This window comes from Phalacrocorax aristotelis, chromosome 2 (genome assembly GCF_949628215.1).
Source record: "Phalacrocorax aristotelis chromosome 2, bGulAri2.1, whole genome shotgun sequence".
NCBI classification, from domain to species: domain Eukaryota; kingdom Metazoa; phylum Chordata; class Aves; order Suliformes; family Phalacrocoracidae; genus Phalacrocorax; species Phalacrocorax aristotelis.
Window position 1 is genome coordinate 46568404 of NC_134277.1, and position 17708 is coordinate 46586111.

Sequence of the window (17708 nt, forward strand, 5' to 3'; positions counted from 1 at the left end):
GGTGCACTTAGCCTGGATATTTTACGTCACATTGAGGGATTTGGGGATTAGCTTGGAAATACTAAGTAATAATGGAGGGTCCTCTAGACAGCTGTAGTGTAAAATCTGACCTTACAGTCTACAAATACGGTTTTGGGAAGAATGTAATCAGCTCTGGTATATATGAAAATGAGGACCTTAATGTAAGGACAGGACTAGCCTATTTGTAGTAAACGTGGCTAAATAAACAGTTGGTCTGTGTGGATTTGATTTCATGGAGTCCTCGTAAAGATTTGAAATAGATCTTAACGAGCTTCATAAAAATGTGTGTGTGTATGTGTATATACACATTTTTACAAGTCAGTTCTGTGAGATGTATGGAGTGGAATAAGGGAAGCAACCCTTTCTTAAGCTTTGTTTTTTCTGGGTGAGGAGGAGCTGATAGGCCATTTATCAAAAGCTGGAAAGCAGGAATCGTATCTTGTTGATAAAGCTGAAAAGTTAGTGGTGTCATGTTTAAAAGTTGATCCAAAGTCAAAGTGGTTGAGAGTTGTCTGGTACATCTGCTTTTCTCTGGAGTTCCATTTTATTAAATGTCTTTCTCCATCAAAGGCCTCCTGGTGTACAGTAGAAGCTCTGAGCTTCTGCTGAGCGCTCTTAACATAATGGCCTCAACACTCAGTCAGCTCAGCAGTAAACTTGACAGTTGTTTCTGAAATGATGCGCCAGAGAAACTGGCAAACAGTACCAGAGTCAAGCAGTTTGGATTCTAGTAGGTGGGAAGGTATATTTATCATCTGGTTCTAGGCATCATTGTACTTGCTTTCTAGATCAACTTGGAAATTAGTAGCATTGCATCCTGAGTGCTGCTGAAGATCTTCCACATCCAGTTCCTGAGCAAAAGCAATTTTAAGTGGCCTGTTAAGTCAAAATTAAAGTATTTTCCCTTTATTTCCTTAAAAAAATCCTTAAATGTTTTGCAACAGAGTTCAGTGCTATCTGTTTTTTTCCTGATAACGCTGCGGTTTTTAAATTTATATTTTTATTTTTAAAGAAACGGTACTAGTTGGCTTATTCCATAGCAATAACACACGAGACTCCATTTTGGCGGGGTGGAAGTGAAGTGTGGTTCTGCATGGTATACCATTCTGTATGTGTGGAGCAAACAGCTTTATTTGTGTAGAATTCAGGAGTTTGGGATTTAGCAGATATACAAAGTACACTTACGTATTGGCCAACTTCAAATAGTAAAGAAACGTAAAAAAAAATGCAGAAAAACAGACTGCATCAGCATACATGGATATATAAATCCATTGACACTAATGGAGTTATAACACTGCAAAGTTGAAGCGAAGCAGCTGTACATAAAGCGATCTTTTGCTAAATTCTTTCTGTGTGACAGGTACTAATCTAAAATAACTGTATAGCTGCAGAGTTTCACGTGCAGAATCAGAGAGTAGTCTAGGCTGGAAGGGACCTCTGGAGATTATTTGCGCCGACCTTCTGCTGAAAGCAGGACCATAGATTAGGTTGTCCATGTCCTTGTCAAGCTAAGCAAAGACTTGGACTTTCCCTCACTGGAAGTACTCACCATGTCTCTGGGCAACCCATTCCGTTGTTTAATTGTTCTCGTGGCAAAGAATTTTTTTTTAATGGCAAGACAAAATTTCCCTGAAACAACCAGTGGCTCATGGCCTCTTGTTATTTCACTGTGCATCCTTGTGAAGAGGGCACCTCTGCTGTCTCTTAAACTACCCATTAGGCATTGGAAGACTGCAGTTAGATCCTCCCCACCCTCCCAAGCCTTCACTTTTCTAAGTGGAGCAAACCCAGTTCCTTCAACCTTTCTTTATATGTCAGGTTCTTCAACCCTGCAGCCTTGTTGGCCATACAACAGGCCGCCCTCCAGGTCTTCAGTGTCTGTTTTCCAAGTTGGCAGTGACACTTTTAAAGAAACAAAGTGCTTTTCATGTGGACTTTATCCCCTTTTATCTTTTCTGCGAGTTGCAGTGTGCATTCTTTCTTTGTCCTCGGTGGATTTGCTCATTGATCAGAGGAAATAATTCCTGGGAGCAGTTGTACAACTCAACTTTTTTTTGGCAACAGTATCCAGGTATCTGTCTTTCCATGTGCTAATTCTTTTCTGTGGCAGTGTGTTTTTTCCATACTGATATGCATGCGTGTGCACTACATGAGGGTGTTTCATTTATAACCTGAGTCATTTGTCAGTTTTCAGGTATAAATGTAAGGAGTAGTATTTACTGGTAAATATTTGATGTGTCATCTAAACTTGTCTAATAGTCAAATATATAGGAAAAAATATTTGATTATTTAGCTATAATATATAATAAGTATTCATTAGGAAGTTATATTAAGGCTCTTTTTCTGAAATGTTTCATGATAAGGTACAAACCTTACTGACAGCTTTACAGTTCCTTTTTGAGAAAATATTTATCAAGCTTATTTATCAGGTATTTTATTTTGGTGAGACAGATATCCTGGCCAAGACCTATCTATGCTTGCACTTGTGGCAAAAGTAGAAAAATGTGGGAAGATAAATGGAAAAATGTACTTTATGTAAATTGTTTAATTATTTGGTTCATTGATGTATACCTACATAAAATAATTCTGCAGCATTACTAATTCTGAATGTTAAAAAAGGTTAATCCGAGCCACTGGTGGCTTCAATTAACATATTATTTCTCTTCAAGAATACCTCTACCTCTGCTGCGAACATACACGTAATATATATACATATACATCAGAAATCATATCTAGAAGTCCTCCTTTAAACATCTGACATGTTTGTCTTCATTTCTAATATTGTACAAAACAGTAATTTGATTTTTGTATTCTATGCTAGACAGGTGAGCCACTGCAATTTGGTTTATTCCTAGATTTGAAGTTGTGAGCCATAAAAAATAGTTTGATATTTCAATTTCAAGTTGAAACTCTAGCAAAAATTACCAGAAGATGATGAATAGCATTGGTATAACACTTACTGGAAGTTTCTAAAGGTTACTGTAGTATAAAGACTTAAAGTTTACTGATTCTTTAGTTTACTGTTGGACAACATTTTAAGTATAAAAATGAACTTAAATTTCTGTGCATTTTATACATATACTTAGGAAAAGATTCTTGAAATTGTAGGTTTATTTTGAATATAAAGTTATTAAATATTTTAGATAAGTTATTCTTCTGAGTAACAGGGGAACAGATTGTTCTCAGGGGTCTTTTTTCTCAGCTCAGTGAGGGTTTTAAACCTTCAGATGGTGGGAGGGTTTATGGATTTGTCTGTATAAAATTTTATAAAAGCTTGCTGCTGAACCAGACTCCTGGGACCATATCAACAAGGTTAAAAAAAAAAGACTATTTTGCTGGTTGTACATTAATAGAGATTATGTTTACTTCCAAAACCAAAATTTATCACAGGTCTTTTAATTGCCATCTACTGTTGTTTTTGGGATGTAGTGTAGATTTTTGTTCACTTTGAATAGTAAAGATTAATGGGGAAAGATTGTCAGAATGAAAAGAAACATTAAAAAAAACCCCCGAAGTTCTAAGTAAGTTTGTAGTTGCTGGTTGTGTTCTGTAGCTTTCTGCCAGTATGGAAATGAAAATGTATATTAACATCTATCTATTAAATAGTACAATGGCTTTTTGAGAGTCTCAGAATTTAAAACAGCATTTGTGCATTCTCCCAGTTGTGAGTCATTTTAATTTGTTGCTCCTTATTTTCTGTTCTTAAACCCTTCCTTTTTCAGATTCTCAATTTGCTACATTGGAAGTTCAAAAATCATCACACAGATCAATGAATTGTACTCTACAAACTCTGAAATGTGTTAAATATGCGGGTATGTGTAGTAATGTGTAGGACAGCAAGAAACCACTGTATTGCATCAGGTTTTTCAACCCTGATAACTGAAACGTGTCGATACGTTTTACTACTGTCTCTGCCACAATGGAGCATTGAATTTGACGGTAATTTTAATTCCTCACTTTAGGGTGGCACAGTTCAGAATGTTGTTTTTATCTTTAAATAAATACATCTTGGTTGTAAAAGTCAGACATAGTGTATGAAATACAGCTTTACTTTTTTCTTTTAAACAGAAATTTCTGATCCAGCTGAACTCGGAGTATGTACAAAGAATAGGTCAGATCATGGGTCTATCTAGGCCAGAATCCTCTCAGCAGCAGAGGCCAAGGGAAGAGTATATTAGTACAGTCAACTACGTAGTCACGATTTCTCAAAATTAATTCCCAGTATCTGGTGAGTTGCAGTGTAAACCTTTTTAAGAACCTTTCTCACTACTGAAAATGAGCTGTCCACAGCTGCATATGGCAGTATGCAATGCTTTTATACCATGGCATATTCACTTTTTCAGAAGTAGTTTATTTTGTAGTAAAAAACTAATTAAGCAACTAATGTTAATATACTCTTAGCTTAATAAGTAATCATTGTGTGTATTTGTTCTACTCTGGATTTTTCTAGCTTTTCTCTGCTCTTTTTTTCAGATGTCTTCTCTGTGTAAGAAGGACTCTTAATTCTAAATTGGATACTGCCAGTGTGGGTGGGATATTATAGTGGATGTCGAGAAATCAGGTGGCACAGGAAGCCCTCTCACTGGGAAGGAAAACCTGGGAGGTGTCTTTAGAAACAAATATAGCAAAGAGGTAATACCCTTTCCTTGCTGTCAGCCAGGTGGTGGTAGGAGCAGGGAGCTACAAAGGTATCAGGTGCTAGTTAGGTGAAAGACCTGAACTTTCAAGAAGGATCACAGCAATGATTTAACTCATGTTGGGGTCCCTTCAGTAAGGAGCAGAAATGTGTGTTCTTCTGGGATTGTGCCATTCCTCATGAATTTAATATTATCTGGTAGATGCTACTGTATTTTTAAACCATGCATATACTTGGAAGTTTGGATGGGGAGATACCTTAGGAATTCTACCTGTAAGAGAGCATACTCCTTAACTATGCTAATAAGTGCTTTCAGAAGTGTCAACCTGAAAAAACAGCAGGGGAAGACTGAGTAGGAATATTCTTTTCTGTTCCTTTTGGGATTGTGCAAGGCTTCCAAAATGGCAAAACTTCAAAAGGGAAGATGAATAGAGAACAGAGCTTTGGAGACAATTACAAGACTTTTTAAAGAACTTCATAAGAATCAGACTTTCAGATCTCTTTAAAACCCACTTAGCTTAATATTTCCCACAAAGAAGTTTCCTTTAATGTACAAATATGATCAGAATGTACAGCTTCCTTGCTGGCAGTTCGAAGTTGAACGGCCAAACAAAAGCCAGGTTAATACCTATTAATATTCATTGTTTACCTTCCACTTCATTAAGATTAGTAATTGTTGAATGACAAGATAGTGTATGAATGTTCAAAGCCTCCTGGCTTCACAACCATTCCAAGGCTGGCTTAGCATTTCATAAAACTGAATTGTTTTGTTTTGTAAATAATGTATTAGTTTATTCCGTTAAATTGTTTAAATATAATTTTCTGCAAATGTGATATCCCTAGCTGCCAGCACAAGCCTGAATAGAGGCATTTCCTAGAGAATAGGTAGAGCTATAGGATTCAGGTATCATGTTTCCATACCTCTGTGATGCAATTTGCAGTAGTGTGTCTTTGTGTTGTTCTTACTACTAGAAGCCTTCCTTCTCAGGGACTGTGGTGGTCTTCCTGTCTCCAAAGTTTTATGTAATGTCTTTGTCTAAGGTGCTACGTTTTGTTTGGTTTGTTTGATTGGTTTTTAAACTGTGTAGTACTGGAGGATTAATCCAATTTGTCATTTGTATCCTCAGATGATGGAGAGTGAAAATGAATGGCTGTAAGGAGGTAAGGGAATCCAAAGGTAGAAAATGTGGGGTTTGCAGCTGCAGTTGGAAAAGAGGTGGAGAACAGGAGATCAGTAAAACTGTCTCCAAATAGCAGGAAAAAGGCAGTCATACCTGTGTTGGAACGTCTGTATTGTCGCTTGCATGTTTTCTAGGTATAAAGTTGCAGAAGAATTTGCTTTTATTAAATTTTCTTTACAATAATTTCTAACACTCTGGTTTGGACTGTTAAGCTTTCTGCATCAACTTTTGTATTCATGTTGTTGACTTTGTTACACACCTACTCAGTGTTGTAAAAGTAATTACTAGTCATTTATTGGAAACTTGTAACATGAGTTCTACAGTCTTTTATTTAAAAGTGAGCTAAATTTGTTGCTATAGTTTTTCCCCTCCTGACCCTTTTAAGAAAAAGTTCCATAGCATAATTTGCTTTTTAAAATATGGGTTTATTAAAAAAAAAAGAAAATGTTTTATTAAATGCAGGCTGAAGATGGTTGTGACTCATGCTGTAAAGTAAATGTCAAAAGTAGTGGGGCTTAATTACTTCGTTTTTGCATTGAATTTTTATCTTATACTGGAAGGAAGTTTCAATCCAGAATTTCACTCTTCTGATCAGAAGAAATTAGTGGAATGATGTGTAATTTTCAAAGGGATTTGTCATTATCTGGCAGCGTGCAATCCGCCTGCTATGCTGCTGTTCTCTATTCTAATACCTTGAACAGTCCTTTTGAAGTCATGGGAGACTTCTAATGCATGCCTATAAAGGGCTAAATCACTACAATGAATAATACAAAGGAGATACAGTTAGAATTTCCTGAGAATTCATAAACCATAATATGTTTGATCAAGGTTAGTTTTAGTCAGAGGATTTGTCATAAGATAAGTGTGTGTGTGTGCATGGTATAGGGATTACAGATAAACCAGTATCAAATATAAGTTTATCTTTTATTAAACGTGAAATACAAGAGTTTGTGATACTTGATCTTACTGCATCTCAGTGTATTTTTTCCAGAAGTTCATAACCTGGGTGAAACTTGTTTTAAAATCCAGTGAAATGGGAATAAACAGTTTATTAAATGAAATGTTTAAATTTTTACTGTTATAGCTTAGAGCATAAAGTTATGGAATTCCAGTACTTGTTCTTCTAGCTTCTAAAAGGCTTCATTTTTTAAAAAGATGGCTATACTAGGAGTAGTTTGTAATGGGTAAATTATTAATGCATCTTGAAGAATAGTATGTTGGAAATTGAAGTATTAGTTTATTCTAACACTGGTTGCATATATAGTAAGGAATTGTCGTGGTTTAGTGGCAGCTCAGCCCCACACAGTCGCTCGCTCACTCCCCACCGGTAGATGGGGGAGAGAATCAGAAGGGTAACGCTCGTGGGTTGGGATAAGAACAGTTTAATAATTAAAATTAAAAGAAACAACAGCAGAAATGCAATGTAAAGGAGAACAACGAGAGGCGCAAAGCCCCGGGGGAGGGGAGAGGGGGAACGAACCGCCGGAACTAACCGCACGTGCCGCAGCCGCCCGCCGACCCGCCTCCGCGCCACCTCCGCGCTGCCACTGCCCCCCCTCAATATATTGGCCATGGTGTCACATGGTATGGAATGAACCTGCCATTGGCCAGTCGGGGTCAGCCGCCCCCACCATGGCCCTGCCCCTCCCAGGCCCGCCCTGCCACGCCACGCGGCAGAGCGCGGGAAGCTGGAAAGGTAGCAGACCCCCACAGTGAGGAGAATTAACCCCTTCTCAGCCAAAACCAGCACATTCTCCACCCCTTATTCCATACCATTTACACCATGCCCAGGTCCCATATGATGCAATACAACTGTACCAACCACCACCCCTCCCCTTCCCATCCTTTAACATAATACACAGACATCATTCCCTTAGTTCATGGACCTTCCCTGTAAAATGTCCATTAAAATGTCCATTGAGTTCACCCAGTCCATGACTCTGGGCTCCATCTGTTGTATCAGTCTTTCCGGGTGGGAGAGATGGTGTGTGGCGGTGGGTTGCTGCATACCGAGTCAGTCATCGTTCCATCACTGCTGCACGGCTTGTTTCATAGTTGATCTTCCATGGGTTGGGAGGCTCGTACTCTGATATCATTGATACAACACAGAGGTGACACACAGTATTATATAGCAGTTCACATTGTGCCATTCAGTTCATCGACTGTTTTCACCCAAAATCAAATCCCCTTGAGGCACACATCGGATTTCTCCATCCTCCTGCATCACCCACCAAGTGCACCCAGGTCCTTGAGCAAAAGCAATCCCACGAATGGGTTTGCCTTTGCCAGAGGCAGGAAGAACCCAGACTGTTTTGCCCAGCATACTTTTTGTGTGCACTACAGGGACTCTATCCCCTTCCACAGTATGTAGGATTTCTGACTGGGCAGGGCCAGCTCGGTTGGCAGATCCCCTCGTGTTGACTAACCACGTGGCTTTTGCTAAATGTGTATCCCAGTGCTTGAATGTTCCACCCCCCATTGCTCTCAGTGTAGTTTTTAACAGTCCATTGTACCGTTCAATTGTCCCAGAGGCTGGTGCGTGATTGGGTGTATCACATCCCCTCTCAATGCCGTGCTCTTTGGCCCAGGTGTCTATGAGGCTATTTTGGAAATGAGTCCCGTTGTCTGACTCAATTCTCTCTGGGGTGCCGTGTCGCCACAGGACTTGTTTCTCAAGACCCAGGATAGTGTTCCGGGCAGTGGCGTGGGGGACAGGATATGTTTCCAGCCAGCCAGTCGTCATTTCTACCATTGTAAGCACATGGCGCTTGCCTTGGCGGGTCTGTGGGAGTGTGATACAGTCAATTTGCCAGGCCTCCCCATATTTATATTTCAGCCATCGTCCCCCATACCACAGAGGCTTTACCCGCTTCGCTTGCTTGATTGCAGCGCATGTGTCACATTCGTGGATAACCTGTGCAATAATATCCATGGTCAAGTCCACCCCTCGATCACGAGCCCACCTGTATGTTGCATCTCTCCCTTGATGGCCTGAGGTGTCATGGGCCCACCGAGCTAGAAATAGTTCACCCTTATGCTGCCAGTCCAGATCCACCTCAGCCACTTCAATCTTGGCAGCCTGATCTACCTGCTGGTTGTTTCGATGTTCTTCAGTGGCCCGACTCTTGGGGACGTGAGCATCCACATGCCGTACCTTTACAACCAGTTTCTCTACCCGGGCAGCAATATCTTGCCACAATGTGGCAGCCCAGATGGGTTTGCCTCTGTGCTGCCAGTTGCTTTGCTTCCATTGCTGCAGCCAGCCCCACAGGGCATTTGCCACCATCCAGGAGTCAGTAGAGAGATAGAGCACTGGCCACTTTTCCCGTTCAGCGATGTCTAAGGCCAGCTGGATGGCCTTTACCTCTGCAAGCTGGCTCGATTCACCTTCTCCTTCAGCAGTTTCTGCTACTTGTCGTGTAGGACTCCATACAGCAGCCTTCCATCTCCGGTGCTTTCCCACAAGGCGACAGGACCCATCAGTGAACAGGGCATATTGCTTCTCATCTTCTGGCAGTTTGTTATACAGTGGGGCTTCTTCAGCACGTCTCACCTCCTCCTCTGGTGATAATCCAAAATCTTTGCCTTCTGGCCAGTCCATAATCACTTCCAAGATTCCTGGGCGACTGGGGTTTCCTACTCGAGCCCGCTGGGTGATCAGTGCCACCCATTTACTCCACGTAGCATCAGTGGCATGGTGTGTAGAGGGGATGTTTCCTTTGAACATCCAGCCCAGCACCGGCAGTCGGGGTGCCAGGAGCAACTGTGCTTCAGTACCAACCACTTCTGAAGCAGCTCGAACCCCTTCATATGCTGCCAATATCTCTTTTTCAGTTGGAGTGTAGCGGGCTTCAGACCCTCTGTATCCCCGACTGCAAAACCCTAGGGGTCGACCCCGGGTCTCCCCATGTGCTTTCTGCCAGAGGCTCCAGGTAGGGCCATTCTCCCCGGCTGCAGTGTAGAGCACATTTTTTACATCTTGTCCTGCCCTGACTGGCCCAAGAGCTACTGCATGGACTATTTCTCGTTTAATCTGTTCAAAGGCTTGTCGTTGCTCAGGGCCCCATTTGAAATCATTCTTTTTCCGGGTCACTTGATAGAGAGGGCTCACGATCAGACTGTAATTTGGAATATGCATTCTCCAAAAACCCACAACGCCCAAGAAAGCTTGTGTTTCCTTTTTGCTAGTTGGTGGAGACATGGCTGCTATTTTGTTGATCACATCCATTGGAATCTGACGACGACCATCTTGCCATTTGATTCCTAAGAACTGGATTTCTCGTGCAGGTCCCTTCACCTTACTTTGTTTTATGGCAAAACCAGCTTTCAGAAGGATTTGGACTATTTTCTCACCTTTCTCAAACACTTCTTCCGCTGTGTTGCCCCACACAATGATGTCATCAATGTATTGAAGGTGTTCTGGAGCTTCTCCCTGTTCCAGTACAGTCTGAATCAGTCCATGGCAAATGGTAGGACTGTGTTTCCACCCCTGGGGCAGTCGATTCCAGGTGTACTGGACGCCCCTCCATGTGAAAGCAAACTGTGGCCTGCACTCTGCTGCCAGAGGGATTGAGAAGAATGCATTAGCACTATCAATTGTGGCATACCACTTGGCCGCCTTTGACTCCAGTTCATATTGAAGTTCTAGCATGTCTGGCACAGCAGCACTCAACGGTGGAGTGACTTCATTCAGGCCACGATAGTCTACTGTTAGTCTCTACTCTCCATTAGACTTCCGGACTGGCCATATGGGACTGTTAAAGGGTGAGTGGGTCTTACTGATGACTCCTTGGCTCCTCAGTTGGTGAATGAGTTTATGGATGGGGATCAGAGAGTCTCTGTTGGTGCGATATTGCCGCCGGTGCACTGTTGTGGTGGCGATTGGCACCTGTTGTTCTTTGACCTTCAGCAACCCCACCACAGAAGGGTCCTTTGAGAGACCGGGCAAGGTAGACAGCTGTTCAGTTTCCTCCGTCTCCAAGGCAGCTACACCAAAAGCCCACTTGTAACCTTTTGGGTCCTTGAAATACCCTCTCCTGAGGTAGTCTATGCCCAGGATGCACGGAGCCTCTGGGCCAGTCACAATGGGGTGCTTCTGCCACTCATTGCCAGTTAGGCTCACTTCGGCCTCCAATACAGTTAGCTCTTGGGATCCCCCTGTCACTCCAGCAATGCTGATGGGTTCTGCCCCTATATAGTTTGATGGCATTAAGGTGCACTGTGCGCCGGTGTCCACTAAAGCTTTATACTCCTGTGGGTCGGACGTGCCAGGCCGTCGGATCCACACAGTCCAGTAAGCCCGGTTATCCCTTTCCTCCACCCGGCTGGAGGCAGGGCCCCTCTAGTCCTGATCACGGCAGTCACAACTCACTTCCTGTAAATGTGAATCAGGAGTCCCTCTATTACACTTAGAAATAAAATCTGCGCTTCTACTCCTCTGTCTGGGGACTTGCTCGCTGGAAACTGGAGCAGCAGCTTTCCTGGAAGAGCCTCCCTGAGTGACCGTTCTTCCTTGCAGTTCATGTACTCGTGCCTGTAGGGTCGAAGTAGGCTTGCCATCCCACCTCATCATGTCCTCTCCGTGGTCACGCAGGTAGAACCATAGGGTGGCCCGTGGTGTGTATCCCCTTCTTTGAGCCAAAGGACGCTTATTCCTAACAGCTGAGACACTGCTCTGTCAAGGTGAGGAGTAGGACAGATCTTCTTTGAGTTGCTGGACCTCTTGGGATAGTTTCTCCACAGCAGAGACAAGCGAGGAAGAGATATTTGTGTCGTAATCCCGGAGTCTATCTATCACCTCTGCCACCGTTGGTGTCTCGTCATCTTTCCAGGACATCACTGCCAATGAGTTTGCATGCGAAGATGGCGCGCTCCGTACAAACTTCCGCCACATGGGTCGTGTGCACTCGGCTTCATCTGGATCTTTGGATGACCGTTGATCGTCTAGGTCACCATAAATCACCTCAAACACAGCTAATTCCCTGAGATACTGGATGCCTTTCTCCATAGTTGTCCATTTTCCTGGGCGATATGTAACATCTTCTTTAAAGGGATACCTTTCCTTCACTCCAGACAGGAGTCGCCTCCAGAGGCTGAGGGCTTGTGTTTTTTTTCCAATTGCTTTGTCAACGCCCCCTTCCCCAGAAAGGGATCCCAATTGTTTGGCTTCTTTTCCCTCTAGTTCCAGGCTACTGGCCCCATTATCCCAGCATCGGAGCAGCCAGGTGACAATGTGCTCACCTGAACGATGGCTATAATCTTTTTGCATATCTCGCAACTCGCTTAAGGACAGGGATCGGGTGGTCTCTATTTCATTTATTACTTCTCCCTCCTCTCCCCGCGATGGCCCTGGTTCTTCATCATCCCGTTCTAAACGAGTTGATGTCCGCTTCCAATATTTCGTCTTGTGTATGGGGGCAACTGATACTGGTACGGGTTTATTTTCTGAGCTAGCTCCGGTACTTGTTGTGGGGGTTTGAGTGGCTGCAGTGCCTGTTGTCAGGGCTGGATTGTCTACAGTGCCAGTCACTTTGCATTTCAATCCAGAGACATTCTCTTCCCCCTGGGGGCACTGAATACTGTTGAGCAGGGCTCGGTATGCATGGGCCAGACCCCAGCACGTTGCAGTTATCTGTGTCTCTCTGGAGTTCCCAGCGTAACAACATACTTTCTCCAAATATTCTACTAGTTTTTTAGGATTCTGCACTTGTTCGGGGGTGAAACTCCAAAACACTGGGGGTGCCCACTGCCCTAGGTATTTGCCCATGCTATCCCACATGCCCTGCCACTCGTAACTATCAAGCCTCGGGGCAGATTTCTGGGTGATATTCTTAAGTTGCTTAGTCAAAACCAAAACAACATGCCCAAAAACTAACAATAAGTGCACCTTAACCACCCAAGGATGTTCAAGATACAAAAACGTTGTTGTAACAAAGGCACAGACATCGTAGAACAAAGTTGCAAAGGTATTGTTCTGTATTTCCTCCATATAAAATCTCTCAGAGGAGGAGGTATAATTGCTAATCGCCTCAACAAGGTGGTATCCGAAGTACAGTAACGGTTTCAGCAAAAACCCCAAATACCAGATAAAGCTGAAAACGAGTGTTTGTATAACAAATCTTGTAGGCAAAACGTTACTAATCACAGCAGAACACAGCAGACTCAACAAACCAACACCGATCTTTAACACCAACTGTAAAAAGGACAACATGGTGCTGTGACCAGCAGCTGTTGTTATCTCCAACCCTTGAGCCCCACGTTGGGCGCCAAAAAGACTGTCGTGGTTTATCGGCAGCTCAGCCCCACACAGCCGCTCGCTCACTCCCCCACCGGTAGATGGGGGAGAGAATCAGAAGGGTAACGCTCGTGGGTTGGGATAAGAACAGTTTAATAATTAAAATTAAAAGAAACAACAGTAGAAATGCAATGTAAAGGAGAACAACGAGAGGCGCAAAGCCCCGGGGGAGGGGGGAAGGGAGGGCAGAGGGGGAACGAACCGCCGAAACAAACCTCACGCGCCGCAGCCGCTCGCCGCCCGCCGACCCGACGCCGCGCTGCCCCCGCGCTGCCACTGCCCCCCCCCCCCCCCCCCCCCCCCCCAATATACTGGTCATGGTGTCACATGGTATGGAATGAACCTGCCATTGGCCAGTCGGGGTCAGCCGCCCCCACCATGGCCCTGCCCCTCCCAGGCCCGCCCTGCCACGCCACGCGGCAGAGCGCGGGAAGCTGGAAAGGTAGCCGACCCCCACAGTGAGGAGAATTAACCCCTTCTCAGCCAAAACCAGCACAGGAATATAATGAGTATTAGTGTGAAATCTTTCCAGTGGTTTTCATGACAGTTTAACAAAATAATTCCAGGGCAAGTGTATTACATTTTTCTTTAAAAAGCATAAAATGTGTATAGGGAGGATTTGAGAGTTAACTCCTTACATGTGAATAAGGAGCCCACAACCCAGACTGCAGTGTTACTATAAGTGCTCCTGTTCCTTTCAATGCCTGTAATTAGAGGAGGATATAAAATTACTTTTAAATTGTGGCTGCAAACTGTCCTTTAGGAGTCAAAACCACAGCCGGTAGTGGGAATGGGATGTGGCCAAATTCTTCCCTGTGGAGACAGCGGGTTGAAAAGTGACACCGGTACCATTATGTTAATAGGTTCATGAATTGGTCTTCCCTAAACTTGGATGGCTCTGTTATGGCCAGATAAAACTGTCTTTGGATATGTTAGAAGAAATGAGTGAATTTGCCATTTCAGGACTTCTCGTTTGGATTATTTCGGTGCGTATCCCGACAGCCACGTGTGGCACAAAATGTAGCTGCTTATTTCCTAGGTAGCATTAAGACTGCAGTTCTTTGACAGCTGCATGGTCTTTGTATCGGTGTGATTGAAATTGCAAGTTCTGAATTTGCTGAGTATAGGTAGAGCCTTCTACTGTTTTGTTTTTCTGTTTTCATGAATCTTCCAAGTTGCTCAGGCTTTCCAAGGAACCTCAGTTGCTGTGTTGGTTACACTAAGGGCTTAACTACGCAGAGAAGTTAACAGTAACAGTTACTGAAGGAGAAATGTCCTCCCTGTATGGATATTCTGTTATAGTATTATAATAATTTTATTCTGGTATAAATCTTCAAAATGAGAGGTTCAAAATCCACTGAGTTTTTAGTCTGTCTTCCACGTCTCTTCCCCTCCTCCCTGTTTCTGAAGGTGGAGTGAGTAACAGCAATGGCGGCTTGCTTTCCCCTCCCCGACTCCCTGCAATGTAGATTAAACTGAGATTTGTAGTTACAGTTTAAATACAAAATAATTTGTATGGCAATCGATCAAAAGCTGTATGTTGTAAAATGTCTTCTAAAGCTGAGGTGTGAGAGTACATACAGCTGTATGATATATTTCTCAAATTTTAGCTGGGGAAGCTATATGCAGGAATTGTCTTTCTAATAGAAACACAGAACAAAAAGGGGGAGGGAATCCAGCTTCCTTTGCAGTGTCAGGTATTAATAATTGCAGCTGTATCTTGCTTTGCTTAGCTTCCTTCTGAAGACATCTGAGCTGCAGAGGTACAGTGTGCAATAGGAGCATAATCTTAAAGCTATAAAAGAGGCATGTGCTTGTTTTGGTCCTGCAAAGCAGTTGTGGCTAATATGTAAAAAGTTGCATTGTGGATTCTTTTCAAAGTTTGGGAGAATTACAACTTTGACTCTTATTCCAAACAAAAGAAGCCTCCTGTCATGTCATTTTCCATTAGTGCACTGTGTAGAAATTTTGCCTTGGTACAATAATACTGATGCATTTCTGCTGGTGCAGACATGTTCTTGTGCATGTGTATACAATTTATAACATACAATGATATCTTAGTTTTTCTTTTTTTTTTTTGCCAATAGTTAAGACTTAAAGATAAATTCATGTTAGATTCTTTGTGCATACTCCCATCTATAGCTATAAGCTCTGTAGTTTTATATCTGGAAAATCAGTGTCAAAACTGTGGAGGCCCTGAGAGGGCTACCTAGTGTTTGGGTGTCTACTTCAGGCAAAGCTTGACTTTGTCAGGGTGGACTCAAGTGTGCATCGTTCTCCCTCTGCTCTTGTCCTTCTTTTTTTCATCAGGACAAAACACAGGTGGCTGTTTGAAAGTGGAGGGGCTGCAATACGGTGTAACAGCTCCGCCAGTCAGGCTGATTGGGGAATGAAGATTCAGAGTGTTTTGTAGTCCCTGCCCGTATGTTAAGCTTACCTGACTTCGCTTTCCTGACTCTGAACGAGGATTGTGTGTATCTTGACCTACCCTAGGGGATGTGAGGTTCTGGAGTGGGGGTTTTCAGCCTTCCAGAGTAACCTATGCATGAACTTTTAGTTAGAAAGATTTTAGCCAAAATCTCCCAGGTACCAGTTAAGCTGACTGTTACTTACTTGTAGTACAGAAAAATAATTGGTCACTGCTTCCTTTATGAGACATTCAGCCTGCCAAGATGCCCTTGTCTTCTGTTTTCTAAACTGTGTGAACTCAGAAGTCTTTCAGCTCTTCCTTACAGGTAATTTTATTTCAGAGTACGTGTTTTTGTTCTTACCTGGGTTGTCTATTATTTTTAATTATGATACCTGGAAGCGGATACAAGTGTATAAGCCTTAAAACTTCTGAGTATAGAAGAGTTCAAGTACTGCATGTGATGCTCTTTTTAGCATGTCAAAATTTTTCTTTTCTGCAATGACCTTATACCAAATCTTTCTTTTCTTCTGAATTGGTGCTATACACCTCTCAGTATGTAGCTGTCTGTGTGTGTCTTTACTGAATCTCACCTTGTTCATTAGGACTATTTCTTCAGTTTTTCAGGATTGCTGAGTTCTAATCCTGCTCTCTGGAACACTTGGATTTCTCCTTGCTTGATACCATATGTGCAGTTCTTAAGCAGATTTTCCTGTTCAGTCACCAAAATTGTTAATGAAACTATTGAACTAGGATCTGATCCAGTACAAATATTTGTAGGCCCCCATGGGAGGGTCCTTCCAGCTTTACAGTTGCTAACGATCACTTTTGGAGAGATTTTCTTTTCCAGTCAGTTGTGTACTTCCCTATTCAGTTATTTGATTTAGAGTGTTTTGAGAGCGACACAACTGCTGTCAATCTTGTCATAGTAGTTACTTCCGTTGTTGCTTCTAAACCCATGTTTGAGGTTATATGCATTTCTGCACTATGGCTTCATTTGTGAATGGTTTTGCAAGGAATATCAGAAATACACATTGATTTTTAGAAATCAAATTCCAGCTATCAAACATGTTATAACAAAATGTGTTATTCATTCTCTGCCACTGTTCTCTGAATTACAACCAATTAGTGTTAAATCAAGGCATTGGCCTGTCTGTGTTAAAGCATGTGCACGATAGGCAAAAATCATACAAAAAAGGTTTATGTAGGCCAAAATTTTTTTTTGATAGAGTTCTGTTGGCACTTCAATTACTAAGAAGTAATCATTTTAAAATCTACCTGGTAGGCTGCAGGTTTATCCCAGTGAGAAAAGGTAGGGATCTGTTCTGTGAGCTGGTGGTGGGCCACAGTTTCCTACACTTGCCTCTACTCAGAACAGAAAGAAGAAACTCTGAGGTGTTCTTAGGTAAGCAGTGTTTTGTGGAAGGTGATTGATGACCTCTCCCAGCACAGTCTCCTTCATTATAACAGCATGTGAGATTGCAAATACACCAAGGTACTGTCAGTGAGCTCTTGTGTCATTAAAAATATAGTGAAAGCTCTGATCTGGCCAAACACCAGATAATTCTGTTTCATTGGAACTGCTGAATATGTGCAAATATGTACCAATTCAGAATGACTGAACTATGAAACAAATTTCTTTCAGTGTGTACAGTCCCTTTGGACCATTGTTAATGTAATAATCATTTGCTGGATTACTGCATTAAAGAGGACAAGTATGTGGATGGGAGGTTTTTGCCCATACTTGCTAATCTAAAATATAGCTATTTTACTTTAAAACTAGATAGCGTGCTAGTCTTCTGTTAAGAAATGGTAACAATATTTAGGAATATTTGAGAGTGTTAAGTCTATCAGTGTTTGAAGCTGAGTTGCTATTTAAGATATAATACCTGATGCATTGGTGACATTTTGCCAATCATAATGCAAATCACTTCTACAAACATAAGTCAGAGTTGCTGGTGTTTCTGTTTTCAGGTCACTGCCTAATATTTAAAAGTAGAGACTAAATATACTTAAGGAACGGAAAGGAAATGCAGTAGCTTAGACTGGAAAGAACACAAGCATTCGCTTAGGATTCTGGTAATCAAAGGGTTTGTTTAAGTGCTAGTGTGTGGTGGGGTTTATTATGTATCTATTAGTATACTTTTCAAAAATCAGTAAAATCTGGAG

At 42.3% G+C, this 17708-nt stretch overlaps 1 protein-coding gene across 10 annotated transcripts in view; it reads left to right on the plus strand.

Annotated features, from left to right (window-relative positions):
- The window catches only part of ANO10 (anoctamin 10), a 136107-nt gene that overhangs the window by 28023 nt on the left and 90376 nt on the right, over positions 1 to 17708 (plus strand). For 2 of the 10 annotated variants that reach the window (XR_012658969.1, XR_012658972.1), the window contains exons 12-14: positions 1990 to 2092; positions 3744 to 3960; positions 4090 to 5818. The exons of 4 other annotated variants lie outside the window; for them this stretch is intronic. Coding sequence is in view for 1 of the 6 variants with exons in the window: in XM_075083323.1 (XP_074939424.1) it covers positions 1990 to 2092; positions 3744 to 3853 (213 nt within the window). In the remaining 5 variants the exon portion in view is untranslated. Of the gene's footprint in view, positions 1 to 1989; positions 2093 to 3743; positions 4045 to 4089; positions 5819 to 17708 lie in introns of those variants that run through there. 4 more of the 10 variants (XR_012658971.1, XR_012658970.1, XR_012658974.1 and 1 more) reach the window with 4 other exon arrangements.